The sequence below is a fragment of the Muntiacus reevesi genome, chromosome 1 (genome assembly GCF_963930625.1).
Source record: "Muntiacus reevesi chromosome 1, mMunRee1.1, whole genome shotgun sequence".
In the NCBI taxonomy this organism is placed as follows: domain Eukaryota; kingdom Metazoa; phylum Chordata; class Mammalia; order Artiodactyla; family Cervidae; genus Muntiacus; species Muntiacus reevesi.
Genome location: NC_089249.1, coordinates 238,211,929 through 238,225,276, shown reverse-complemented (window position 1 = coordinate 238,225,276; position 13,348 = coordinate 238,211,929). Strand labels below are relative to the sequence as shown.

Below are 13,348 nucleotides of genomic sequence, written 5' to 3'. Positions count from 1 at the left end.
GTGGAAGAAAAGGACAAATAGGTCTTCTTACACCTTAAAAAGGAGAGGCCTTTGAAGAAACAGGGGAAAAAACTCACAGCTCAAAAAAATTTGCATCAATAAACCAGCTCTTTCACAAATGAAACAGACGAGATGGCAAAGGATATAGTTTAACCAGCTGGTTAGAAATTGTACACATGCATTTTTAGTTGAGATTCCAGCAGATAACTTTAATAGCATCCCAACAGCCGAGTTAATACCGGGAGACCAGGGTGTGGAGACACTTTAGAGGTCATCGAGGGCCCCCAACACACACCCCAGGGCTCCCCTCCACAGCATCAAGGACTCGGGAGCTGTGCCCCCCCCACCCCCCTCCTGCAGTCCTAGGATCAAGAACCCAGATTCCTGGGCCTTCCTGGTACCTGTCAGCACACGGTCATCCAGAGGGACACGACCTCAGCTGCTCCAGTGTGCGTCTGGGGAGGCTGGCTGTGCTCCTGACTGGCGGCATGACTACAGGACAGTCACCCCCCTCTTGAAGGCCCTGCTTTTCTCACCAGCAAGGCAAAGACACAATTCGTTACCCATCTGCCCTGCGGTGTTAAATCAAATCAGAGCGTGGTTGTGAAGACGCTTTGCAAGCTGTCAACTTCTGTGACAATTTTAACCACTATTATTAATGAATGATCTTAGGCTGGGGAAAAACCATGGCATCTGTGCCTCACAGAGGCCAGCATCCTGGCAAGTAATGAGAAGGGTGTAGCCTCGCTCCAGAAACATGAAAAACTCACATTCACACAGTGCTTTACAGTTTCCAAAGTGCTCTCACATCCACTGTCTCTTGAAATCCCTTCAAAACCTCCGTGAGGTGGATGTTACTGTTAAGGAAATCTAAGGATACAGGCACACGTCTGAAAGTGTGAACACTAAGGAGTGATTCTCTAGTAAAGCGCAGTGCCTCCAACCTGGGACTGGAAGGAACTGGTTTGGTATCATCACCACCTTTGCTTACCTTTAACTTCTTCTCTGCCCGGGCTGCCTGCTTGCAGATGGGGTGCCAGACCTCAGAACCTAAGGGACCAGGAAAATAATAAAAATTTCAGACCTTTCACACCCACCAGAACCCTGGGTGTCTCCCCATGCCCACCCCCATTTACTCCCTTGTCAGCACACGTGTCCGACAGCAGCCAGGAGGACCCCTTGGTTTTCCTGGATCTCTGCTGCAACATCGATCCAGCCACCCACACACTCTCTCTGCCTGCCACACCCTGCCCTTCCCCAAGGTCCACATCTCATATGACATCCTGTGAACCTTCTTACCTGCCAGCTGTGAGTGACTTGGCTCTCCTTTGTGATCCATCATTCTTTGTATCATTCCCAGCACATATGGCCTTAAAATATAGTAGCTTGTGGATTTATCACCCCAACTAAATTAAGAGATCCCTGTGGGTGGGAGCTAAGCTTACTTCATTACTGGGTCTCCCACAGCATCCACCACGGGGCTTTGCTCTCAGCAGAGGCTCCGTACATGTTTGTGGGGTGATGAGATGAGTGGTTGGCAGTGAGGGACACAGAGCAGGTGGTCAATAAATATTTGTCAAGTGAATGCATGCAGTGGAGGTGAAATAAAGGGACGGTCTGTGTGAACTCCAGCCCTCCTCACTCTTCAGAGACTTAGGACAGTCTACCAGAGCTATCACCTTCAAGGGGAGGAGGTGTCATGCTGCATATTCTGCTTCAGAGCACAGTCTTGACCTGCTAAATCCTAAGAGACTCCAGACTCCTCAAATTTAGTGTATTCGGCTGCCCATGTTTTCTTGTGTGTGGGGGGGTCCAGTTGGCCAGGCCCCAACTGGAGAGGCCTATTTGGAAAGGCATGAGCAACAGGTGGCCAGTCACGTGTTGAGAAGAAGTCCCAAATATCACACATTCCCCAAAGAAAGGACAGGTGTCCTGGATTAGAGGGAAAAATAGGAACATGTTATCCCTCTGGTGCCACTGTTCCTGTGATCAACCCTAAAAGGAAAGGAGCCAGCAAATGGCTAGATTCCTGAGCTCCCAGATGGCATTTGTTTGTCTGACTTTGTTTTTAGAATATCTTTTCCATTACAGTTTGTTGCCTGGAACCACTAGGGCTGGATACTGAGTAAGTGACAGCGGGTAGTGTAAGGTTGAACAGTGAGCCGGGGACAGGAGGGGCCCAAAGCAAGCAGCCCTTCTGGGCTCTGCTCCATCCCAGTTTCTTCATCTGAGTAACAGTGAGGTGGGCTTTGGAGGGTCTGAGACGTTGTTTTCATCTCAAAAATTTGAATTCCAGGGCCAGTTTTGTCACTTGAGGGTCTGATTCTTGTTTGCTGATGTTTGCAGGTGTTTGCTTGCCGATGCTCCCTGATTGCTTCTACATGAGTGTATTTCCTCCCAATGTAAAGTGCAATGGCTCTCGGAGCCCAGTAGGGGGACTCAGGGTCTGCAGCTGGAGCCAGAGATCTTAGGGTGTGTCCACTACCAAGTGATGGGTGGGGACCCCAGCTTTGGGAATAATTAGAGAGAACATTTCCGGGTCCTCTCTGAGTTGCCTCTGAATTCACCAGGGTTTGTTTATTGCAGTGGCTCTGGCAGGAAGCACATGTTACAGGTCACTGTAGGAAATGGATGAGGGAGACACAGATGTCTCAGAAGGTCGTGAGATTAAGTGAGAGAGGCACAGGGAAGGTAAAGGGTCAGAGGGAGGTTCTCACGGGGGGAAATGAAGCGCGGAGGGAGCAGGTCAGACTAGATGATCTCTCCAGGCCACGGATGTATCTGTTCTGAAATAAGGCCGAGCCACAAATGGCTTCAGCATTCTGCATACAGGAAAGCAGATTTTCACAAGTAGTGTGTGTGTGTGGAGGGGGAGGGAGGGATCAAACGGAAGAAATAAACTGTAATTAGTTATAATCTTTAGAAATTTAAAAAAATGTTTGAAATTTTTAAAAACCAGAAGTTTGGGTTTTGGCAGTATATCATTTAAATTAAAGAGGTAAAGGGGACTTTCTTGGTGGTCCAGGGAGACTCTGTGCTCCCAGTGTAGGGGGCCTGAGTTTGATGCCTGGTCAGGGAACTACTAAATACCACATGCGCAACCCAGACTGGGCACAGCCAAACAAATCAAGACCTCTGTGACATTATGGTCTGCATATCAGTCAATAGCTCTCTTCCTAAAATAGTACCTGATGCAGAAATGAATGAATGACTGGTTGGAGCCTATCTTTGTATTTTTCAGACTGATATGTGCCCACAGGATAATGGTGACCAGGATAGTGAGGGGACCCAAAATTAGGCCTTAAAGCAGGGTCTTCTCCATGGGGAAGAGCAGATGTAACAGAAGGGAGGAAAGGACTTTTGAATATTTCAGTGCCTCTCCATGGGAAGACAGATTAACTTGCTCAATATGTCTTACAAAGTAGAACAAGGATTAAGGGCAGGGGAGTGGGAAGTACAAGGTACTGGATATAAGACAGGATCAAGGTTGTATTGTACAACACAGGGAATATAGACAATTTTTCATAACAACTGTAAATGGAAAATAGTCTTTCAAAATTGCATAAAAATGAATTAAAAGACTTTCAAAAGTTGAAGAAAAAGTATTAAGGGCAGAAGTTTCAGGGAAGGAAAATTTAACGTCTAAAGACTGACTGGGTTCATTCAGACAGTGAGCCTTCTGTCCCTGGCAGTATTCAAGCACACATTGGGTATATAATTGCTCAGCAGGGACATTTTTGAGGAGACACATCATGTGGTAGTTACCCTAACAGATGTTTATTACCTCTCCAAACCCTTAGAGATTCTGCTTCCAACTTAACAGGCACCTCTGTACAGAAAAAAAATAATTTGCCCCATTCAACAATCTGGACCCAGAATGTAGGTTCTGCAAGGAGCAGGATTCACATTTGTTTTATCTACGGACAAACCTGAAGGGACCACAGATTCTTAACAAATACTGAATGAGTGAAGAAATAAAAGAAACATGATACTCTATTTTAGGCCAGTTGAATTTTCTGAACTGGACTCAGAGATTTGGACAACTGGTATAGTCTAAACTCTGATATGACAGCTACAAAAGATTGAGTATCTGTAAGATTTATTAGATTAGGGCTTGTTAAAATGGGACCTGTGGACCACCTGTCCAGCAGCCTGGTGAAATGCAGAATCCTGACCACCCTCACCCCGCTCCCAAGAATTCCTGAAGTCAATTTTCTAGAGGGGGGCCTGGGAATCTGCAGTTTTAACAAGCTCCCTAGGTGATTTTTGTTTCTAAATTGGAGAAAGTGAAGTGAAAGTGAAAGTGAAGTCGCTCAATCGTGTCCGACTCTTTGCGACCCCATGGCCTGTAACCTGCACCAGGCTCCTCCATCCATGGGATTCTCCAGGCAAGAAGACTGGAGTGGGTTGCCCCTTCTCCAGGGGATCTTCCTGACCCAGGGATTGAACCCAGGTCTCCCACATTGCAGGCAGACGTTTTACCCCCTGAGTCGCCAGGAAAGCCCAATTGGAGAACCACAAGGCTAACTACCAGTTAATACTTCAAATCTGTTCCCCTGGAATGTCATAAAGTAAAGAAACCAGTGTGACACGACAGAACTCCTAACTTGCAAGACTTCAACACTGTTTGTTAGACTAGTGATTTCACGAGTTACTCTCTCATCCTCTGAGACTATCACCCACAATTCCAGATTCTGCAAATGTTATGGAAGTGAAAGATTAGCTATTTCTGATTCAGCTGACTCAGAGTCAGAAATCTAAATCTCCAAAACTGTCCCTCAGCAGAGCACTAAGGCTGTTTTGAATCCCTAGCAGAGTCAGCATTCAGTCTTACCTCTCTGACTGGTTACAACACACTGCACCCCTGTAACGTTTTGGCTTGTTTAAGGCTTGGGGACCCACCCACCCACATCTCTGCCAGACCTGTAAAGTCAACTTGTCAACATCTTTTTTTTTTTTTTTGCATTAGTGGAGATTTATAAAACCCAAAGCTGGAGCTGGTGCCACAGTCTTCGGGAAGCCCAGCCAGGCTTACAGAGGCAGCAGGGACTGAAACTGGCCCACCTGAAGGTTCTGTTTGGCAAACACAGTGTTTTTATTTTAAAGTATTTTTGCATATGAATACTCTTAGACCCTGCAGGAGGCCAAGGACCCTCCCTGCTGTCTGCCTCCCTGCCCTTCTCACTCATTTAAACAGGCATTTGAGATTTCAGCCCCTGATCCCAGCCAGACTGTTAGGTTCCTTCTCCTCTGGATTGTAACAAGTGAGGTTTCTGAGTTCCACCTTTATGTTAGAAGCACTATTTCTGTGACACAGCCTTGCCAGGACTATGGAAAGGCTCCTTTAAAATCCCCACTCAGATAAACAAGTGTGGCATATCCATGAAATGGAATATTAATCAGCTGTGAAAAGGAAGGAGACACTGATGCATGGTACAATGTGGATGAATCTGGAAAGCATTATGCTAAGTGAAAGAAGCCAGACAAAAAGGCCACATCTATATGAAATACCCCAAATATGCCATCCAAAGACAGCAGACTAGTGGCTGCCAGGGGCTCAGAGGAGGGGAAATAGGGAGCAACTGCTTAATGGCTGTGGGTTTCCTTTTGGGGTGATGACAGTGTTTTGGAACTAGATGGAAGCAGTGGTTGCATAGCATTGTGAATGCACCAAAAGCTACTAAAGTGTTCACTCTAAAATGGGTAATTTTATGTATGTGACTACTACCTCAACTTAAAACAAAGAGAGAAGAACCAAATTAACAAAATTAGAAATGAAAATGGAGAGATCACAACAGACAACACTGAAATCCAAAGGATCATAAGAGACTACTACCAGCAGCTCTATGCCAATAAAATGGACAACTTGGATGAAATGGACAAATTCTTAGAAAAGTATAACTTTCCAAAACTGAACCAGGAAGAAATAGAAGATCTTAACAGAACCATCACAAGCAAGGAAATCAAAACTGTAATAAAAAATCTTCCAGCAAACAAAAGCCCAGGACCAGATGGCTTCACAGCTGAATTCTACCAAAAATTTAGAGAAGAGCTAACACCTATCTTACTCAAACTCTTCCAGAAAATTACAGATGAAGGTAAACTTCCAAACTAATTCTATGAGGCCACCATCACCCTAATTCCAAAACCAGACAAAGATGCCACAAAAAAAGAAAACTACCAATACCAAAAAGAAAAAGACCAATATCACTGATGAACATAGATGCAAAAATCCTTAACAAAATTCTAGCAAACAGAATCCAACAACATATTAAAAAAATCATACACCATGACCAAGTGGGCTTTATCCCAGGAATGCAAGGATTCTTTAATATCCGCAAATCAATCAACGTAATACACCACATTAACAAATTGGAAGATAAAAACCATATGATTATCTCAATAGATGCAGAGAAAGCCTTTGACAAAATTCAACACTCATTTATGATTAAAACTCTCCAGAAAGCAGGAATAGAAGGAACATACCTCAACATAATAAAAGCTATATATGACAAACCCACAGCAAGCATCACCCTCAATGGTGAAAAATTGAAAGCATTTCCTCTGAAATCAGGAACAAGACAAGGATGCCCACTCTCACCACTACTATTCAACATAGTGTTGGAAGTTTTGGCCACAGCAATCAGAGCAGAAAAAGACGTAAAAGGAATCCAGATAGGAAAAGAAGAAGTGAAACTCTTGCTGTTTGCAGATGACATGATCCTCTACATAGAAAACCCTAAAGACTCTTCCAGAAAATTACTAGAGCTAATCAATGAATATAGTAAAGTTGCAGGATATAAAATTAACACACAGAAATCCCTTGCATTCCTATATACTAACAATGAAAAAACAGAAAGAGAAATTAAGGAAACAATACCATTCACCATTGCAACAAAAAGAATAAAATACTTAGGAGTATATCTACCTAAAGAAACAAAAGACCTATACACAGAAAACTATAAAACATTGATGAAAGAAATCAAAGAGGACACAAACAGATGGAGAAACATACCGTGTTCATGGATTGGAAGAATCAATATTGTCAAAATGGCTATTCTACCCAAAGCAATCTATAGATTCAATGCAATCCCTATCAAGCTACCAACGGTATTTTTCACAGAACTAGAACAAATAATTTCACAATTTGTATGGAAATACAAAAAACCTCGAATAGCCAAAGTAATCTTGAGAAAGAAGAATGGAACTGGAGGAATCAACCTGCCTGACTTCAGACTCTACTACAAAGCCACAGTCATCAAGACAGTATGGTACTGGCACAAAGACAGAAATATAGATCAATGGAACAGAATAGAAAGCCCAGAGATAAATCCACGAACCTATGGACACCTTATCTTTGACGAAGGAGGCAAGGATATACAATGGAAAAAAGACAATCTCTTTAACAAGTGGTGCTGGGAAAACTGGTCAACCACTTGTAAAAGAATGAAACTAGAACACTTTCTAACACCATACACAAAAATAAACTCAAAATGGATTAAAGATCTAAATGTAAGACCAGAAACTCTAAAACTCCTAGAGGAGAACATAGGCAAAACACTCTCCGACATAAATCACAGCAAGATCTTCTATGACCCACCTCCCAGAATATTGGAAATAAAAGCAAAAATAAACAAATGGGACCTAATGAAAATTAAAAGCTTTTGCACAACAAAGGAAACTATAAGTAAGGTGAAAAGACAGCCCTCAGATTGGGAGAAAATAATAGCAAATGAGGAAACAGACAAAGGATTAATCTCAAAAATATACAAGCAACTCCTGAAGCTCAATTCCAGAAAAATAAATGACCCAATCAAAAAATGGGCCAAAGAACTAAACAGACATTTCTCCAAAGAAGACATACAGATGGCTAACAAACACATGAAAAGATGCTCCACATCACTCATTATCAGAGAAATGCAAATCAAAACCACAATGAGGTACCATTACACGCCAGTCAGGATGGCTGCTATCCAAAAGTCTACAAACAATAAATGCTGGAGAGGGTGTGGATAAAAGGGAACCCTCTTACACTGTTGGTGGGAATGCAAACTAGTACAGCCACTATGGAAAACAGTGTGGAGATTTCTTAAAAAACTGGAAATAGAACTACCATATGACCCAGCAATACCACTTCTGGGCATACACACTGAGGAATCCAGACCTGAAAGAGACACGTGCACCCCAATGTTCATCGCAGCACTGTTTATAATAGCCAGGACATGGAAGCAACCTAGATGCCCATCAGCAGATGAATGGATAAGGAAGCTGTGGTACATATACACCATGGAATATTACGCAGCCGTTAAAAAGAATTCATTTGAATCAGTTGTAATGAGATGGATGAAACTGGAGCCCATTATACAGAGTGAAGTAAGCCAGAAAGATAAAGAACATTACAGTATACTAACACATATATACGGAATTTAGAAAGATGGTAACTATGGCCCTATATGCAGGGCAGAAGAAGAGATGCAGAAGTACAGAACAGACTTTTGAACTCTGTGGGAGAAGGTGAGGGTGGGATGTTTCGAAAGAACAGCATGTATATTATCTGTGGTGAAACAGACCACCAGCCCAGGTGGGAGGCATGAGTCAAGTGTTCGGGCCTGGTGGGCTGGGAAGACCCAGAGGAATCGGGTGGAGAGGGAGGTGGGATGGGAGACCGGGATGGGGAATTCGTGTAACTCTATGGCTGATTCATATCAATGTATGACAAAACCCACTGAAAAATTAAAAATAAATAAATTAAAAAAAAAATAAAATGGGTAATTTTATGTATGTGACTACTACCTCAACTTAAAAAAATTCCCCACCCCCACCACTAGGGGGACACTTCTGCAGACCAAAGGGCACTCTGCTGACTTGTTACCAAGGGTTCTAGTCTCAGCAAGAGAACCGTGAGTCAGCCCTTTTGTTGAATTTGACATGTAGTAATAACAATTGAGTGAGTGAGTGAAAGTTGCTCAGTCGTGTGGGACTTTTTGCCATTGCAGACCACCAGGCTCCTCTCTGTGGGATTTCCCAGGCAAGAATACTGGAGTGGGTTGCCATTCCCTTCTCCAGAGGATCTTCCCAATCCAGGGGTTGAACCCAGTTCTCCCTCATTGCAGCCGGACTCTTTACCATCTGAGCTACCAGGGAAGCCCAATAGCAACAATATCATCATTATAATCTTGGCAACCGGGAAATCTTCACCATATATGAGGCAGTTTATACATTATTTAATGTAATATTCCTCAAAGGTTCAATCCTGGTCATAACACTTACTAGTTTCATTGCCTAGAGCAGGTCAGTGACCCCTCCGTGCCTCAGTTTCCCCATCTAGAACATAGAGATGGTTATAGTACCTGCCTTGTACATCTGCCGTATGGATTAATGCGTTAATACATGTAGAGCACTGAGAACAGTGTCTGCCAAGAGCAGGCACCATGTAAGTGTCAGTTGTTGCTGCTGTTATTTTTTGTCAAACCCTGTTGGCCAGGATCTAGTTAGGGTGAGGGGAAGGGAGTCATGGGGAGACCTGCAAGGGGTGGGTGGTGTTTACTCTCCTCCTCCCAGAGCTGGGGCCTGGCTGGGCGAGGGGCATGCAGCAAGCAGGGGGCTGGTTGGGCAGGTGTAGTCACTGAGCAGAAGCCTGGCTTGGCGGCCAGCACACCTTCTGGAAGGCTGGGCTGGTGTCCAGGGATGAGGGCACTGGGGAGAAGTGGAAAAGACCAGTTTGCCTGGACCTGACATGATCAAGTCGGCCTGAAGCGTAATAAAAAGTCTGAAGGAGGAAAGTGCTTGGCCACCATGATGCTGGTTACCACAGAGGAGAGCAGGAAGCACGAGGAAAAGAGAACGGGCAGCCTGGAGGTGCTTAGTAATTCCCAGGATGCTAACAATAATAATAGTTAGCACTGTAATTCAAAGGTATTGAGTACTTCGTCTATGTCAGGTGCTAAGTAGTCTTATTATTCTTATTGTTATAAATAGCATTTAGAGACTGCCTGTGCCAGACTTTATGCTACATACTTTACAACAATAGTAACTAAGAAAAAATAATAATGACCACTAACACACATTGAGCCTTATGCTAGGTCTTGATAATGATGATAATATTAACAGCAGCCAGCATTTATTAGTCATGGCTTGGGGGAATGGCCCTTTTGACGTGACTGGGTGTTTACCATGAGCTTGGGCTGGTGGGCTGGTGGTGGCAGTCTTGACGGGGAGGCTTTTCTGTGTATTTGCTCATTTAATCCTCACCAGAGCCTGGTGAGATAGGGCCTGTGGTTATCAGTGTTTTCAGAGAGGGGATCTGGGGTTTGGGGAGCTTAGATGTTTTTCCTGCTCACCTATTGCTGCCTCCCCGCCAGCGTCCACACGTGCCCAGAGTCAGGCTCCTTGGCATCACTTTGGGGCTTCTCTGCTGAACTGGGCAGGAGATGCTGCCTCGCTGCTCCCACGGTGCCCAGGAGCTGGCCACGCCCTCCTTCCCCTGACAGGGAGGCAGTCAGCCTGAGCTGCGCAGGGGAAGCCACACACAAAAGGAGCAGGGAGAAGACCCACCTGCTGCTCTCTGTGGGCCCCTCAACCCAGCTGGGCTGCTCCCGGACACTCCCAAGTTTGGTGAGCTTGTCAGTCCCCTTTCACCTGACGTCATTCGAGTTGAGTTCCTGCCACCTAAGAAGTCCACACCGATAAAACATCTCATTTAGCTAAAACCTGAGTATCTGACAAGTTCTTGACTTGCCCAGCAGGCAATTTTGTTTCCTAGAAAATAGAGGAAGCAACCAGGGAAATTGCTACTCTAGACCTACTTCTGACCAACATGGACAAATTGGCTGGTGAAGTCGATGTGACATGTAACTGGCGAGAAAATGGCCACGTCGTCTCGAGTTCGTGGTGTGAGGAGCAAGTCGGAAACAGATTATACACGTACAAGTCTTAAACTACCACGCTGTAATATTTTTTATATGATTCAAGATGTTTGGTAACCCTAAACATCTAAAAAAAATTACATCTCATCAAAAATTAAAATGTACTCTATTTAAAATGAAATATGCTTCGAAGACTCAGACTTGAGGAAATATCAATTTAGTACAGTTAGGCTATGTTTGAAGAGTCTAAAATTATGTAGCAGGATTGGGGAAACATAAGATTTAAAGTTTTTAAGCATGACTCCTACAACCTAAGCTGTCAGTAGAGAGATTCAATTTAAAATAACACTGCTAAACTACTAAATTATAGCAACCAATGTTTCATTAGTGCTCTTTAAAGTGTGGTTTGATGAAATGTGAAGATGATGACAGAGGGTTGGTGTTCCACCATCCATCATGATGGGAAGCCCTCTCTTGAACAATCTATGAACTCAGGGCACCTCTTCTGAGGTACTTGTCAGAGGGAAATGAGGCCTCAGCTAAATATCAAAGGCTTCTCCAGCTGAGCCAGAAAGACACACCTCCTCGTACCAGGACCTTATATCATCTAAGCTGGGAAAAAAAAAGAAGTTATCTGAAATAGAGTCAGTTTTCCAAGAGAAGCGTATGGTGTAATTACCAAAGCTTTCAGGGCTCTGTTTGGGATTTGCATTAAAACAGAACTAAAGCTTTTTTCACTTTACTTTGAGCCATAAACAGCTCCGAAAGTTTGATAAAAGCCTCACACCCTATCCTTAGAGAAACCTACCCATAGGCAAACTCCGACAAGCAACGTCAGGGGGTTTATTGAATTCAGAAGGCCAACTGTGAACCACAGGTTAAGAATTCTGATAATAAGTGGAAAAAAATGCCTCTAACAAAGCAAGCAAGACAGGCTAGCTAACCTTGGCTCAGAGATGTAACTTTTCTAAACTTTCTTGTTCTTTGAAGATATGACTGGCTTTCAATTCACAGGGTTTTAAGGATAAAATGAGGTACGCATTTAAAAATCAGAAAAGTGCTTGGCACACAGTAAGTGCTCAGCAAATATCAGCTGATGGCATTTATTCTTATTATTGCTAGGACCTATGATTTGTTACAGTGTTTTTCCTTAGCAGCAAGATTTGTCCTAGGATTTTGTAAGTGATTTCCTGCCTGCTGTGCTTTAATTAAATATATAAATGATAGCAGAGACCTGTTTAAAAACATACAGCTGAAAGCCTATGTTTCTAGTGTTGTTCTCTGTCTCAGGTCCTCAAAAAAGGAAAGCATTTAGTGCAGACAAAGGAGAGAAAAAGGCCCATCTTTCCTTTTTCTGGGGCACAGGCACAAGAATAAGAGCAAAATCTATCTCACGAGCCACATTTTGGGTATAAAAAAACTCCCGCTGACCTAGCAACTGTATGCAACTTTAGTGATATTTGTATAAGTTTTGCCCATAACCCGCAGCATTTTGGCAAAAATTTGCTGGACAAAACTGGTGACCTAATTTCTTGGTGAAGCCCAAATGAAGGGTTTGAACAACAAACATTAGAAATCTGGCATCTTTACAAAAAGACCTAAAAGATGAATGCACAACAGAACATGAAACAAATAAAGGAAAACTTACTCTTGCCTCCTGGGGCCCCGGAAGTTCTTGTCCAGACAGATGTCAGACCTCCCCCAATTAGAGCCCATTAGAAAGCCATCACACAGTAATTAAAACACAAACAAACTGACCCAAATGTCCTCCTGAGTAACACAGTTGCCAGTACCATCGTGTGTCCTGCCATGGGGGACGACAAGACTGGGTTTATAAGCTTTGCAGGCTTCCTAACCCATCCTCTTATGTGCACACTGTTTTATGGGGCACTTAATTAACATCCTCACATTCACCTGCCCTTTAATATTCTGGAGGCCCTCACTTGCTCTCTGCGCATGGGGTAGGTGGGCCTGCCTCGATTTCTCCACCACATAAAGCTTCCCCCGATGTGGGCCTTTGCACCTGTTGTTCTTTCTGCCTCCACACTCTTCTCTCCCCTCTGCACCCTCCCACCTCCTACTCAACATCAAGATCTGGACTTGAAAGTTCCCTTCATCAGCAGAGCTTCGCCAGACCTCCCAGACTAGATGAGGAGCCTTATAACATACTCCAGTTATTTACAAGCTTCCCCTTCACAGTCTTATCACAGCTTGTCCCCGAATGTTTGCACTTCTGTTTGATTAAGTCAGTCTCCCGCTTCTGATGTAAACTCCATCACTGAAGCCAGCACCCTGCCTCGTTCATCTCTGGGTGCCCAGCACATAACAGAGAGCCTGGCACAAGCATGACCTCAGTGTGAATGTTTGAATGAAAGACAGTGATGACTTCCTCATTTTACAGGTGAAGGAAGAGACCTCAGACAAAGAAGTTATTCTCAAGGTCACAGCTCCTTAGTGGAAGTGCTGATGCCTGGATCCAGGAG

At 43.8% G+C, this 13,348-nt stretch overlaps 1 protein-coding gene across 2 annotated transcripts in view; it reads right to left on the bottom strand.

The window, feature by feature from the left end:
* Positions 1–13,348, bottom strand: part of ABLIM3 (actin binding LIM protein family member 3) — a 133,142-nt gene that overhangs the window by 32,397 nt on the left and 87,397 nt on the right. For both annotated transcript variants that reach the window (XR_010660916.1, XM_065918871.1), the window contains exon 9: positions 992–1,050. Coding sequence is in view for 1 of the 2 variants with exons in the window: in XM_065918871.1 (XP_065774943.1) it covers positions 992–1,050 (59 nt within the window). In the remaining variant the exon portion in view is untranslated. The remainder of the gene's footprint in view (positions 1–991; positions 1,051–13,348) is intronic.